The sequence below is a fragment of the Paroedura picta genome, chromosome 4, assembly GCF_049243985.1.
Source record: "Paroedura picta isolate Pp20150507F chromosome 4, Ppicta_v3.0, whole genome shotgun sequence".
Lineage (NCBI taxonomy): Eukaryota > Metazoa > Chordata > Lepidosauria > Squamata > Gekkonidae > Paroedura > Paroedura picta.
This window is the reverse complement of record NC_135372.1, coordinates 1,857,122-1,872,248: the sequence shown is the minus strand read 5'-3', so window position 1 is coordinate 1,872,248 and position 15,127 is coordinate 1,857,122. Positions and strand designations below refer to the sequence as shown.

The following is a 15,127-nucleotide window of genomic DNA, read 5'->3' as shown; positions in this document are numbered from 1 at the left end:
AATGTGGCTGGGAAGCAGAGCTGTGTAGATGCTCACCAGGGTCCCCTTCCCTTCCCACCCCTTCCAGGCCCATCCTTGGCCATTTTGGGAGGAGAGGGTGAGTTGACGTGACCATATATGTTTAACACATTTGGAAAATATATTAAAAATTAACTACCTTACATCCAGAGCCTCTTGTGGTGCAGAGTGGTAAGGCAGCAGACATGCTGTCTGAAAGCTCTGCCCATGAGGCTGGGAGTTTGATCCCAGCAGCTGGCTCAAGGTTGACTCAGTCTTCCATCCTTCCGAGGTTGGTAAAATGAGTACCCAGCTTGCTGGGGGGTAAACGGTAATGACTGGGGAAGGCACTGGCAAACCACCCCGTATTGAGTCTGCCACGAAAACGCTGGAGGGCGTCACCCCAAAGGTCAGACATGACCCGGTGCTTGCACAGCGGATACCTTTACCTTTACCTTGCATCCATTCAGGAAACCCTTCCAGGGCCATCAAGAAAACCCAGGGTTCCATGAAACCCTGGTTGAGAAAGCCTGGCCGGTCCAAAACGATCCTGCCTACCCCACGCGTTGGGGGATCTCTGGAGGCTCAGGCAGAGGGCCGTCTCTCTCAGCACTTGAGAGGTATTGCCCTGAGTCGGGGCAAGACGGACACGGTGCCCTGACAGGGCGAGTGAAGAGCAGAGAAAGCCTTCCTGCATTTCTTTGTGCCACTTTCCCCCCTCAAGGGAGATGCAAAGTGGCTTGTGGGGTCCTCATCCGTTTTATCCTCACAACCCCCCTGTAAGGTACGCCCGCAATGTGGACATTTCAGGAAGAATCTTTCCCCAGTAGAACCTCCAATTTCTGGCCACAGGGTTCAAGTCGGCTGCCCAACGCCCAAAGACTCGGCCCAGGGATGCACCATGCTCTGCACACCTTCTATCTTTTTCATTTTTACTGAGCGGAAAAAAAAATGCCAACATTTTAAATCCTTCTGATGCAAAGTAGAAAAGTCTGAGGGGGGGGGGTCTTTCATTAAAAGGCACATTTTCAACAACCAAGAAAAGACAAAGGGGAGGGGGGGGAGAAAAAGGAAATAAACTCTCCCCTCCCCCTTTACATATATACAATTTTCAATTAATTATAAATATACATTTAAAAAAATAATAAAGCAGACCAAAAGGTGGGGGTTAGAAAGTGCCGACCCAGGGAGGGGGGAGCACAAGGGAAGGAAGAAGGGTGGGGGTTCCATTTTAAAAAATACATACAATCAGTAGAACAAAATGCATAATAATTTAGTTTAAAAAGTAGCTATTACATAATATTCTTCCTGACAAAAGAGGGGGTGGGAGAGCAGAATGTCCTGGGGGGGGGGATACACATTCCCTCCCCCCTCCAGTTCCCCGAGAGTGCAGGAAAGGAGATTGCATATATTAGGCTGCCATAAAAACACGCCGTTCTGAGTGATCCATTTGGGAAACTTGCAGAGGGGAGAACGGAGGGAGCACCGTCATTTCCTGAGTTCGAAGCCTCCCCCCCCCCACTACTGGCCAGGTGACCCACTAGGGCTGCTGAAAGAGTCGCGTGAGAAGGCAGGGGTCCCCACGGGTGCCTTTGCAGTTGTGACACGGGACGGCCGAGGCCCGGCCGCTGGGGGAGGGAGCTGCCATGAGAGGGGGAGCTGTGCCCCCACAGAGCGTGTGAGGAATGAGGAGGCCAAGAGAGGAGGAGGAGGAGGAGGACACGGTAGTGGCTGCTAGTGCTGAAATGTCATTTTAAGTTGCACAGCCAGTCGGACCCGCAGGAGCCCACCTGGCCCCACCTGCTGCCTAATAACTCTGGGCACCGCATTGGGGACCCCCATCTGAGGGCCCCAAAGGAGACACCGGAAGGGGCCAGCAATGCCCGGCCCCAAATGGTTTCCCAAACGAGGGTTTTAAAAAAAATACTCTTGTCCAAGGGGCATCTTGTAGGGCTGCGTATTTTATGCGAGACACTAAAAAGTAATCTGGGACAATGAGGATTAGAAATTTGCTTCTTTACTCTGCTTTAAGGGCAGAGAGCCGTCCCAAATGTGCTCTGGATGCCAAACTCCACAACTGCAGTGCTGGAACCTGCCGGAGAGAGGCAGCCATGTCCTGTCGTCAGCGCAAACTGGACATGGGGGGCAGGGGGGCTGAATGGAGGCAAAGGGGCAGACCAGGGAGCCCAGGGCAACCTCGGGGCTTCCTTGTTCTGGGGCCGCAACTTTTAGTCTCCCAAGAACCTGCTTCTCCCTCCATTCACTAAAAAGGTCCTTTTTTAATGCCCGGATTTATGACGCTCCCCAGAAGAGGCATCCCCCCCCCCCATTTCCCCCCTTATCTCCCTTCTTCTAAAATGCAGTTTGCATGTCTGGAAACATTTTGCCCTTTAATGCATGTCTGAAAATGTCTGATCAAACTGACTGAGCACTCTCGGATGGCAGCAGCGGCAGGGAGTTTATTTTGCCCAGCCAAAAATTGGGAGAGGGGGGTGCGCTTGACCACAAGACAGGGGGTGTTTCCTGCAAACACTGGAGGGGGGATGGATCTGAACTGATGGAGGGGGGGGAACAGTTTTCCCCCAAACTGGGAAAGGCAGCTGGCCATAATGCTCACAGAGACTCAGAAGGAACTTTGCTGGGGGGGGGGCTGGGGAGTCCAGAGAGAGCCTCTCCCCTTACCCTGAGCAATGGAGGGTGTTTTTTTTTTGGTGGTGGGGGGGTGGATTGGAGGACAAAGCAGCATGCCTGCCACTGCAGTGGTTTCAGCAGCACCTGTTCAAAGCTGTGGGGAGATCCTGTGTGTGCAGAAGAGACAGAGAAGGGGGTGAAATACCCTCCCTCCCAAAAACTTTGCAGTCCTCTTCTGTACTTTAGGGCTCCGAGCCTCTCTGAACCAGCCTGCTCTGCCCTATGGGTCACAAGGAGGGCCACAGGGGGTGCTGGAGCGTCCCCCTCCCCAAATCCCACTTCAGCATCACCACATGCTGGCCTCTGAGACGGCACAGACTTTAGAGCCCATCCCTGCAGTGAGAAGGGCCAGACGCCTCCCTGACCCCAAAGGCCCCTAAGTGAGCAGACTGCCCCAGACAGCCCTGCCTCTCTTCCCAACAGTCTGATCTGACGGGCGAGGGAGGGCACTGTAAGGGGCGGGCCCCCCAAAGGGACACCAGGCGAAGGCAAGAAAAGTGAGGAGGAGGAAGACGGCCCAGGGGGGGTGGGGGATTCTGCGTAGGCGTCTGAATAGCAATCTGCTGACAATCCCCGGAGAGAGTGGCCACATTGAAACCCATTCTTTGGTATTCAGCATCTCTTGAATTCTGAATGGAGATCTGGGATTCTGGGTTCAGCTCCCCCCACTGGCCATCCAAACAGAGGTACTTCTCTGCTTAAAATGCACAATTGCCACCCTCCCCATCTTTGCAAGCTGCAGCTGTAGTTTTCAAAAACACATTTCAAAAAGCGAGACGGAAGTGGGACTCTTGCTCGGGAAAATGGATCCCCCACTAAAACAACCTCCCCCCCCCTAAGCCAAATTGCACAAGTGGACTATTTTGCCCAAATGTTTTCACTTCTGAGAGTTTCCTGTGCATCGTTTTCAGTGTTTCCACGCTGAGTGGTTGAGGAGCCATGCAAGGTGTGGGGAATGTAAGCCTGCCTCAGCTGTTGTGACAGGAAAGCCCAGTCTCCGAGCAAGCCACTGAGGACTCGATACTTGGGGAGCTGAGCTGGGTGGTTTGCTGAAGGGAAATCCGGAAGGTGTTGGGCCCCAGCTGCCCGGCACTGATAGAGAACATCAGCTCTGATCTGCTGCTGTCCCGGAGTGGAATTGCCCCTGCCCCGGAGAAGGAAAATACAAAAAATATAAAGGTCATAGCTTTCCAAATCAGTAGTTTAAGTGTGGGATGAGCGAGGGGAGGTTTGGTTTGGGTGGAGGAGGAGGAGACACAGGGCCAGGGAGGAGAGGCAGCCGGCCACTGGCCCTGCAAACAGCTGGCTGAGCTTTCGGCAGTCTTCCGCCCCCCTCCCCTCCCCTCCCCTCCCCTCCCCACTCCATGACATCCCTGCTATCTCTTGCGCTCCCTCCCCGCTTCTCTCTATAGATACATATATATATATATATATATATATAAAAATTTAGTAGGTGCACAACTGTATAGTATATATAAATAAATTTGCTTCTGTTACCTATTCTGCTCTCTCTGCCTCGTTCCACCCTTGTTTCAAAAGACAGAGATGGTCCATTCCAAACTGGTATAAAAAAGGTCGGCCTCCATCCCCACCCCACCCCCCCGGCTCCGCCTGCGTCCTCCTAGAGGTCGGAGAAGGGCCCGCTGAACTGGATGACGCTCTGCCGCTCCTGGGAACCGTCGCGGGGCTCCACGTTGAGCGAGTTCAGCATCTCCTCCAGGAGTTCCTTGTAGTTGATGTCTGGGTCGAGCACGGAGACGTCCCCCAGGGGCGGGGGGGCGGGGGGCGAGGGTTCGTGCGGGGAGGGGCCCAGGGCCGTGCCGTTGAAGGGGGCCGAGAAGCTGAAATGCAACGGGGAAGGAGGCCCCGGAGGCGGAGGCGGGTGGGCTGTGTCCTCCCAGAAGGCCAGGGGCTCCCCGGCGCCTCCCAGGTCCACCAGGCTGTGGGAGGGCGGGCTGTAGGTCAAGTCCAAGACCTCATCCTGTGGCAGAAACCCGGCCGGCGGACAGAGGCCCAGGGGCTGCTGCAGCAGAGGGTAGGGCATGCTTGTCCCCTGGGGGGCCGCCAGTGCGTGGCTCTGCTTCTGCTTCACGTTTGCGTCCATCTTGGTGAGCTCCTGCAGCACCTGCCGGACACAGGTCTCGGGGATTTTGATGCCTGTCGGGGAGGAGAGGGGAGAAGCAGGCCGAGTCAGCTCCAAACTGCGTGGCGGAGGGGCAGCGGGACAGCTCTGGGGACTTCCCTCAAGATAGGGGGAGGAGGGTCCATATGAGAAGGGCCCCTGAAAGGAGGGGAGGCCCAGCATCTAAGGGGGGGGGAGCACAGGTGCCGCTGCAGGAAGAGGACAGACCCACAACGAGGCCCATGCAGCCTCTGCATTAAAGATAAGCATTTGTTTTAAGCACGGGGCAGGAGACAGGGCCCCCTCCCTCTCCCCCAATATCCCAGGAAATTTAATTCAACCAAGGAGCGACTGGATAAGATTTTCCTGTGATCTGAGGACAGGGGGACACAGCTCGCTGCTCAAGGCCAACCAGCAAAACCAAATAAATGATGCATAGTACAACATAGTACACTTCATAGTACACTTAGTACATAGTACACTTCATTTATCAAATGGTAGATGAACCCACAAGAGGTTCAGCCATACTGGACTTAATACTGTCCAACAGGCAAGAGTTGGTGGATGAGGTGAAGGAGGTGGGGACCCTAGGGGGAAGTGACCATGTCCTCATAGAATTCTTTTTGAGATGGGGAGCCAAGGAAGCTTGTAGCCAGACGTGGATGTTGGATTTTCGTAGGGCAAACTTTAACAAACTCAGAGACATGATGAGTGTCATACCATGGACGAGAATGCTGGAAGGGAAGGGAGCATGTGAAGGGTGGGCGCTACTCAAACAAGAGCTATTGCATGCTCAATCAATGACTATCCCAGAAAGACGAAAACACTGCAGGAGCTCTAAGAAGCCTATTTGGATGAACAGAGAACTTCAAGAGGAACTAAGAAAGAAAAGGAAAATGTTCAGGAAATGGAGGGAAGGACAGAGCTCTAAAGAAGAGTACCTACAGGTTACTAAGCACTGTAGATCAATCATCAGAAAGGCCAAAGCTGAGAGTGAGCTAAGATTGGCCAAGGAAGCCCACTGTAACATGAAAAGATTTTTCAGTTATGTGAGGAGCAAACGTAAAGTAAAGGAGGCAATAGGCCCACTGTTGGGTGCGGATGGACAAACTCTAACGGAAGATGCAGAGAAAGCAGAAAGGCTTAGTGCCTATTTTACATCTGTTTTTTCCCACAGGTCAAAGGGTTTAGGCACATTTAGAGATGGCAGTAGCCAAGAGATAGTGTCTGGGTGGCAGGTTAACATGGATAGAGAGGTTGTCGAGAGGCATTTAGCTGCACTGGTTGAGTTCAAATCCCCTGGTCCGGATGAAATGCACCTGAGAGTACTCAAAGAACTTTCCAGAGAACTTGCACAGCCCTTGTCCATCATCTTCGGAACCTCTTTAAGGACTGGAGATGTCCCAGAGGACTGGCTAGATATCAGGAAAAAATCTTTCACAGTCAGAGTAGTTCAGTAGTGGAATAGGCTGCCTAAGGAGGTGGTGAGCTCCCCTTCACTGGCAGTCTTCAAGCAAAGGTTGGATACACACTTTTCTTGGATGCTTTAGGATGCTTAGGGCTGATCCTGCGTTGAGCAGGGGGTTGGACTAGATGGCCTGTATGGCCCCTTCCAACTCTATGATTCTATGAAAAAGTGGTGCTTTGCCTCAGTCACACGTGGCAGGATTCTGTGGAGGCACACAGGCCCTGGAGACTGGGACACCAAGGGGTTCCCACCTGTCCTTCCCATCTCCTTGAGTCAAATCCAGCAAACAGAACACCCCCCCCCCCGCCTCCCCGTGGGCTACTCACCGACTTGCTTCTTCTTCTCTTTGGTCTTGAGTCGGACGATTTGCAGGTAGTGGGTGTTGGTGATGTCGGCCATGATGCCGGCGATCTTGCTCCACACCCGCAGCAGAGCCCCACACAGCATGTAATAGTGGCGCAGGCGGGTGCCTTGGAAGCACTCCTTCCCCTCGTGGACCAGTTTGCAACTCCGGCTCCTGCGGGGAGGAGAAGAGCTTGCTGGGATCGTGTCCGAGAGGGTCTCAGCCCGTCCGCAGAGCGCCCTTCTCCTGAAGTGGGCATCTGGGTGGGTCACGGCCTGGACAACTGAGCGGCAGATAGATGGCCCTGGGCAGGCCAGGCACTTCGCCCAAGGCGGGAGGGTGAAATGTTCCCCTGGAAGGGCAGGTGCCTTGACCCCGCCCCTTCCCGAGGGAGGGCCTCACGGTTCTCTTTTCCTTAAGGTTGTCCGGGGACTGCGGAGGGCAGAGGGGTCCCCAACAAGGCCCTCAGGGCCACCAAGCCCTTCCTAGGCATCCAGCGGGGGGGGGGGGGGGAGAGATCAAGAAGGGGAACTGTGTTAGTTTGCCTGCAGCAGGAGAACGGAGCACCTGGAGGGTCAGCCACGTTTGTGGTCGAGGAGGAGCTTTCGGGAGTCCCTGCCCACTTCCTTCCTCAGACATCCTGCCTTTTAGAGAGCGAACGTGGCCAGCGGGAGCTTCTGCCCAGCAAGACGTCTGACTGGCAGTGCCAATTAAAAGGCCTATGCCCACCAGGCGCAAGTGGCCTATGGGACGGATGCCGAACCTCGCGCCCTGGAGTTTGGGGTCTGGCTCCGCCACGTGGGCCAGCTCTTTGGTGGCTGCGCCCACCACCCTGTGTCGGAAGAGCTTTCCCGGAACTGCCCAGCCAACGAGCCAGTCTGTGCCCTCACTTGGCCTTCGGTGGCAGCAGGAGCCTCCTGCTCTTCTGCGGGGAAGCCTGGAGCCGAGCCTCATTCCCCCCCCCCCGGAAGGAAAGTGGGGCTGGAGGGGAGGGGTGCCTCTCCTATCAACACTCCACCCCCCCCCCACACACACACCTCCCACCAGGGCAGGTTCTGCACAGCAGGCAGGATCTGGGCCGTAATCATGGGACTCCCTTGAGCCCCTTGGGGCTTGCCAAACTTCCCCCTGCCCCCTTTGGCAGAGCCAGGGTGTGGGTTCTGCTAGGGGTTCCCCGCGTGCAGAGGGTGTGGGCGTGCTGTGGGGCCCTTACCACATGGCGTGGGTGCAGTGCTTCAGGGAGAAACCATAGCAGCTCTCCCAGTGCTCTTGGGCTTGTTCCGGCAACACCTGCGGGAGAGGGGGGGAAGACGGTGAAAGGGCGGCCTCTCCCCCGTCAGAGGTGGGGAGGGGGGAAAGGGAGCAGCCCTGGCAGGGCCCGGCCTACCCTTCGGTACTTCTTCTGCAGGCTCTCCAGGCTCTCCAGCTGGCTCTGCTTGCCGATGTTTGGCTTGTAGATGGTGAAATACTTCCCCCGGTTCTGCTCCACAAGCAGGCAGCTGTGCTTGTTGTTCCGAACCTGCAGGGGGCGGGGAGCACAGAGGCTTGCAGCTGATTTGGGGAGGGACGGCACAAAAAGTGTGTGTGTGTGTGGGGGGGGGGTACAACCGCTCTGAGACAGGGTCTCCAGTGGCAAACCCAGCGGCTCCGTCTGGAAGGCAATGCTGACAGGTAAACCCCAGCACAGAGGGGCAGGTTTCAGATCCAGTCCACTCAGGAAAGCCAAGCCCAACCCCCCCCCCTTTCCCTCTGCTGAGGTCTTGGAGACGCAGCCCCCGAGAAGATTGTCTTGGGTTGCAGTCGAATGACAGGACACGAGCCCACGAGCATCTTGGAGACCGACAAGAAACCTCTGCCTGCGTCTCGGTCCAGACAAGGGGCCGCCTCAGTCTGGCCGCAGCAGCAGAAAAGAGAGAGAGAGAGAGTCTAGGAGCGCCTGATGGCGTTTGTGGCAGGGGAGGAGCTCCAGGGAGCCCCTGCTCACTTCCTCAGAGAGATCCAGAGTCCGTCTGCAGCAGGAGGAAAGAGACGGAGTCCAGGAGCCCCGTCAGGACTAGCAACATTTGGGGCATGGAAGGGGCTTTGGAGAGTCACTGCCTACTTCTTCAGGGCCCAAAGAGTTATCTGGTATCTTAAGGAGTGAACGGGAACTCACAAAAGCTCCTGCCCTGCCACAAATTTTGCTAGAAGAAGAAGAGTGGGTTCTTAGATGCTGCTTTTCTCCACCCAAAGGAGTCTCAAAGCCTTCCCTTTCCTCTCCCCACAACAGACCCCCTGTGAGGTGGGCGAGGCTGAGAGAGCCCTGTTATTCTTGCTCGGTCAGAACAGCTTGATCAGTGCTGTGGTGAACCCAAGGTCACCCAGCTGGCTGCATGTGGGGGAGGAGCAGGGAATCAAACCCAGCTCGCCCAATTAGATGTCCACCCTCCTAACCACTACGCCAAGCTGGCTCTTGAAGGCGCTGCTGGACTCTGCCTCTTCTGGCCCTTAGGTTAGGCCCAGCGCCTGAGCCCCAGGGCCCCCCAATTCTCCCAGAGCTTCTTGGACAGCCACTGTCCAGGTTTGGCAAGGAGGGCTTCTCCCCTTCCTTATGCTCAAAGCGCTTCCCCCGCGCAGCTGCCGCCTTCCCCGTCCTTCCCCTGTGCTCACCTTGTAGGAGAGGTAGAAGCCATCGTAGGAGCCGGTCAGCTGGAGAGACTTCTCGTAGGCCTCTTCCCACTTCAAGCCTCGGTCGACGCTGATCTAAAGGGGGCCGGAAGCAAAGCGGGAGGCTGGACTGCTGCCTGCCTTGCCTTAGCCCACGTCAGCCGGAGGAGAGGAGCAGGCCGCCCTCGAGAGACTCTGGATTCCCCATCACAAAAAGCTGCCTGCCTGCCTGCCTGCCTGTGTAGGACTAAGCTGGGAAACACACACACACACACACACACACACACACACACACACACCCCGCCAGACACGTGATGGAAAACTGGCCACTAGTTTCTTGTACTCTCTGAGCCGAAGCCAAGAGATGAAACGTCTTGGACTCCTGCGGGCCTGCTGGTCAGGTCGCAGTCTTTGGTTAGTTCTAGCCCTAAAATGTGGGTTTTCATTTGCAACAACATTCAAGAACATGGAGTTAACGCTCTAGGCACTTATTCATGAGCCTGCTTGTTGATATTATAGTAATTCACACGGAAGAAGGTGAGAAATCAAAACAGGCTCATTTGCTCATTTGCTGATGCCGACTGGAAGCTGCTGTCGGCTGACTGTGCGTCCGTGCGACTGGGCATGACGCAGAAGACGGCCGTAAGCAGACGGCATGTCCATGCGGCCGGGAAACACACGGAAGAGTAAAGAATATCTTCTGAAATGACCATTACTTTGAAGTTACCTCTCCTGAACGCACCAAGAGTGCCCATTTATGTTTTTTTATCATCCTGTTTCTCATTGTTTAACCTGCTTGTTTCCCTCCCTGCTTGCTGCAATTACAGCATATCTTGTTGGCAGCACATCAGAGCTGGCATCCGCCGGAAACACGAAGGGGAGTCCTTTCTCTCAGGGAGTCAGATGCCGCCTGCAGGGCTCTCTGCCTGCCACAGGAGCACTGAAGGCCCAGCAAACAACAGGACTGACTCGGGAGGACTTGCTCAGTTCATAATTGTAAAAGTTTCCAGCCCTCATTAGGGCACAGTGAGAAAATATGACCAGCCCTCTCCACCCCCCCGGAATTTCAGAAGCGAGTGGAGTAGCTGAATTACTTTTTATTGTGCACTTCATTTATACCCTCATTTTGGCTCCAAAGGGGGTGCAAAGTGGCTCAAATAATTCTCCCACCCTCTTTTCTAGCCTCGCAACAACCCTGTGACCCCAGGTCAGGCTGAGAGCATGTAACTGACCCCAGGTCACCCCGTCGCCTCCCCTGGCACAACTGCGGATTCGAACCCAGCTTTCCCAGATCTTAGACCAGCATTTTAACCACTAAAGCACAGTCATTCTCAGAGAATCAGTTGTCTCGTGATCCAGGGCTCTATCAAGGATCTAATTCTCTGCCACACTCAATGGGTTTGTTTGAAGAACGGCTGGGTTTTATACCCCACTTTTCACTCCCCAAAGCGCCTTACATGAACCACCGTTCCCTTCCTCTCCCCACAACAGGCACCCTGTGAGGTAGGTGGGGCTGAGAGAGCTTGGACAGAACGGCTCTGCAAGAAGTCCCAAGCTCTGCAGAGTTTGTGCTGACTGCAGAATTGAGCTTCTTTCACAGAATGTAAATGTCTTTTTTAATGCAGAATACTATGCAACCCTGGCGGTCCGCTACAGCATCTTACGCTGCAATGCTGCTGTTTCTGGGGTGAAGCTTGCAATTAAAATACGGCTGAGAGAATGTGCTGGGTGTGATTCTACTCAGACAGTTATTAGGACAAATGACACGGTGAGTTTCTATTCTAGGTGGATAAGTCATTTTTAAAGAGTGCTTTAATCTGTTTTGTTCTGCTTCTGAATAGCTCACAGGCTGTAATAGAGACTGGCTGATGTTCCCATTATGCAACCGTTCCTGTCCAGCCATGGACTGCTGGCTGGGTCATAGAACCCTAGAGCTGGAAGGGGCCTCCAGGGTCATCTAGTCCAACCCCCAGCACAGGGCAGGAAATTCACAACTACCTGTGAAGGGCGGGTTTATAAGAATAAAGATTTATTTATTTGTCTTATTCCAAAGGGGGTGGGCAAGGTTCTGTGTGCAGGGCCCACTCAGACTTTTGATGTGATTTGACCTGTCCCCAAATTCTATGGTTGTCAGGTCCCTGCCTCCCCCAGCCACCCAATGGCATCCAACCAGATGGCGTCCCCCAAAGAGGGAGTGTCTTGGTGGGAACTTTCCTCCAGAAAGGTCAGAGCAGCCCCACTATTTCCCTGCAGCCCCTGAGCTCCCCCCCCCTTTTGGCCACCAGGCTCACCTTGTAGAAGACCACCTGCCCGTCCTGAGGGTGTCCCGGGGTCAAGAAAACCTCCTTGCTTTCTTCGTAGATCTCATCAATGCCTGGGGCTAAGTCTGGGGGAGCAGGAAATGAGAAGCGTCACATTCAAGCTGGCTGGCAGGCAGCGTCCGAAGCGTGCTGGGGACCCCATCTCCTCCCGCAGGCAGCTCCTGCTTTCCAGTCTGGGCCCCCACGGATCTTTCGCACTAGCGGGGAGCTTCCCTCTGGCACAAAGCACATTCTCCTGGATCCAGAGGCCTCTCAGTTTCCTAATCATGATGAGGCAAGTCAAGCCTCTGAATCAAGATTTGGGCCCCCAATAAGATCCACCCCCAAGTCAGCAGAGAAGGGGGAGGCAACACCCCCAAGCATAACAGGAAATGAAGGAGCGGTCTTCAAGTCACTCTGTACATGCTCAGACACACACCTTTGAACTGAACAGGCAGCTTTGAACTGAACTGGAAGCTTTTGGGGTAACTGTTCAAACTTTTCTTTTCTTTTTTCTGCCTTCCCTTCCCTTCCCTTCCCCTTCCCCTTCCCCTTCCCCTTCCCCTCCCTTCCCCTTCCCTTCCTGGGGTGGGGGAGACTGGGAAGCCCCCAAGGCACAGGACAAGATGGGAATTGGAAGGCTGCAGTGGGCAGAGGGAACCAGCTGAAATCCTCCCTCCTTTCTAGGCCAGGGAGCTCTCCTGCTGGATCCAACCCTCTCGGAGCGGAGGGCAGAATGGCGCCCAACTCTCACACTGGAAAAAAGGACCGCCTTGAGAGAAGCTCGTTTGGTGGCTGCACGAGCAGGGAGCTCTTCAGCAGCAGCCCCCGAATACGGTACGAGCCCCCTCGGCTGGGGCCTCTCCGTTCTGCTCTCCAGGAGGCAGCTGGAGACAGCTTTATTCATGATGGCATGAAATTAGTTCTTCTTCCTACCGGGAGCTTAAAACCCCTGGTTGTAACTGGCGGGTCTTATGTATTTCAGGTACGTATTCTTAAATTATTTATGTTGCGGGGAACCTCAAGTTCCACAAGATACACAGAAAGGCAGCTAAGAAATGCTGTAAACCAGTGGTCCGCAACCTTTTTTAGGCTGTGGACCGGTGGGTGTGGGAGGGCGATCCAGCTGCCGCACATGCACGTTTGCACCATGCACGGCCGCATGCGTGAAACGGCCGCGCATGCGCATTTGTGCCATGCGCAGCCGCACTTCCCTCTCCCCCTCCTCCCGCAAAAAGAAGCTTGCGGCCTGGGTGGGCGGGGAGAGGGAGCCGCGGCCCGGTGGTTGGGGACCACTGCTGTAAACAACCATGCAAATCACGTGGGCTTCGGCATGAGTCACTGCCTCCAATGGCATGTGCAGAGACGTACCAGTGCCCATCAAGAGAAGGCAAAAATATGAGAACATAAAAGAAGCCACATTGGATCAGGCCCAGTCCAGAATCTAGGTCCCGTCAGAGGTCAGAACTCCAGAAGCCCCCCCCCACTGCTGCCCCCCAGGCAACAAGAAGACAGAGCATCCCTGCCCCAGACATAAGATCATAAGAGAGATTGTGCTGGATCAGGCTACAGAGTCCCACAGTGGGCAAAACCTAGGGGCCCTCAGGAGGTCCACCAGCAGGGCTAGCTTTCCAGAAGCCCTCCCACTGCTGGCCCCCAAGCACTGGGGAGACAGAGCATCCCTGCCCCTGATGGAGCCTTCCCTCTAGACCTGGGGCCTATGAGCCACGCATGGACCTGGACACCATCTGTTGATGCCACGCCCTCTTGAAGGTGTGAATGTTTCTAGCTGCCATGGCTTTCTTTGCCGGCGAATTCCAAGTGTTCTTTGCTCTCTGGGTGAATCTGCTCTCAGCCTCCTGCTCAGCCCTTGCATGGAGTGCCCTGAATTCTTGTCTTGTGACAGAGGGAGGAGAGTCTTTCTCTGCCTTCTCTATCCCAGGCACAATTCTGCAGACCTCTCTCCTGTCGCCCTTCCCCCATTGTTCCTCCAATCTTTCTTCCTAGGGAAGGTTAAACATTTCTGTTGCCGATTTCTGCACCCTCTCCAAAGCCGCTGGATCTTTGTTGAGGAGCAGCGACCCGAACTGTAGACTTGGAGGGGCGTGAGGATACTGGTTGGTTCGGTGTTTATCCTCTTCTTCACCGTCCCCAGTGAAGCACTGGCTTGTTTCTCTGCAGTTGCCCCCTCTGTTGACATTTCCGGGGAGTTCCCTTGTCCTCTCTGAGCTGGGAGAGGTCAGATGGCTCCACCTGTGATGCTGAGAGCATCGTCCTGGCGTGCCCACCTGAGGCAGAGTTACCTGCTCCTCCCCAGCGAGACCAGAGGCATCTTTTGTGGAGGGGCCACAGGGAGCATCTTTGGTATGGGGCGAGGGGGACTCCAGGCTCTCAAAACCCTGCCCTTCTCACCCCCCCCCATGCCCCCCAGCACACTCCCGGCAGTCAAGAAACAGCGGATGTGCAGCCAGCTCCTTACCCAGAATGCCCATGTCGTATCTCCCCCCTTTCTTGTCCCTGTCGATCAGGTAGTCAAAAGTATCGCTGAAGTACTGGAAGAGCAGATTCTGCTTGTGCACCTCCAAGCCCAGGATGCGGTTCAAGAATTTGGTGATGGAGCAGTCTGTGATAAAACAGGAGGGGCGGAGGGAAAGGGAGGGAGGGAGGGGTCACTTTCTGCTTTCTGAGCAGCTTCCCTGTCAAGGAAACACAGGTGCCCGCCCTGCAGCAAACCAGGGGAACGGAACTGGCAACGGAACGAACAACGCAGCAGTGAACATAATTAGCAGCAAATCGCAGGAAAGTTATTTCCTTGGAGGGCAAACTGAAAATCAGGCATGGGAGGACCTTTATGCAGCGGCTGGGCAGATCCTTCTCCTGGATGCCGGAGGCTGACCCTGCATGGAGCCGGGGACTGGATGCCCTGTGTGGCCCCTTCCCACTCTGGGATTCCAGGAGCCTAAGACCCATTTCCCCCTTCAAGGATCGCTGCCTTGTTGTGGCAAGGGGGCTTGCGTAGTTCAGTGAAGCTATGAGCTATGCCGTGCAGGGCCACCCAAGACGGACAGGTCATAGCTGAGAGCTCTGACAAAAGGTGATCCACTGGAGAAGGAAATGGCAAACCACTCCAGTATCTTTGCCATGAAAACTCTATGGACAGTTCCAATAGGCATAACGATATGACGCTGGAAGATGAGCCCCTCAGGTCGGAAGGTGTCCAATATGCTACTGGGGATGAGCAGACGGCTAGTACGAGTAGCGCCAGAATGAATGAAGCGGCTGGGCCAAAGCCGAAAGGACGCTCAGTTGTGGAAGTAACTGGTGGCGAAAAGACAGTCCGATGCTGTAAAGATTTTTATTCCATAGGAACCTGGAACGTCAGATCCATGAATCAAGGCAAGCTGGACGTGGTTAAACAAGAAATGACAAGACTGAACATCGACATTTTAGGAATCAGTGAACTAAAATGGACAGGAATGGGTGAATTTAATTCAGATGACCATCAGGTATACTACTGTGGACAAGAATCTGCAGAAGAAATGGAGTAGCCTTCATAATCA

General features: G+C 54.7%; 1 protein-coding gene across 3 annotated transcripts in view; it reads right to left on the bottom strand.

The window, feature by feature from the left end:
• Positions 1–908: 908 nt before the first annotated feature.
• The window catches only part of SBNO2 (strawberry notch homolog 2), a 109,252-nt gene continuing 95,033 nt past the window's right edge, over positions 909–15,127 (bottom strand). For all 3 annotated transcript variants that reach the window (XM_077331457.1, XM_077331458.1, XM_077331459.1), the window contains 7 exons: positions 14,047–14,190; positions 11,559–11,653; positions 9,271–9,363; positions 8,009–8,140; positions 7,835–7,911; positions 6,605–6,795; positions 909–4,845 (listed from right to left, as the gene is read on the bottom strand). In XM_077331457.1, the coding sequence (XP_077187572.1) occupies positions 4,310–4,845; positions 6,605–6,795; positions 7,835–7,911; positions 8,009–8,140; positions 9,271–9,363; positions 11,559–11,653; positions 14,047–14,190 (1,268 nt within the window). In that variant the 3' untranslated portion in view covers positions 909–4,309. The remainder of the gene's footprint in view (positions 4,846–6,604; positions 6,796–7,834; positions 7,912–8,008; positions 8,141–9,270; positions 9,364–11,558; positions 11,654–14,046; positions 14,191–15,127) is intronic.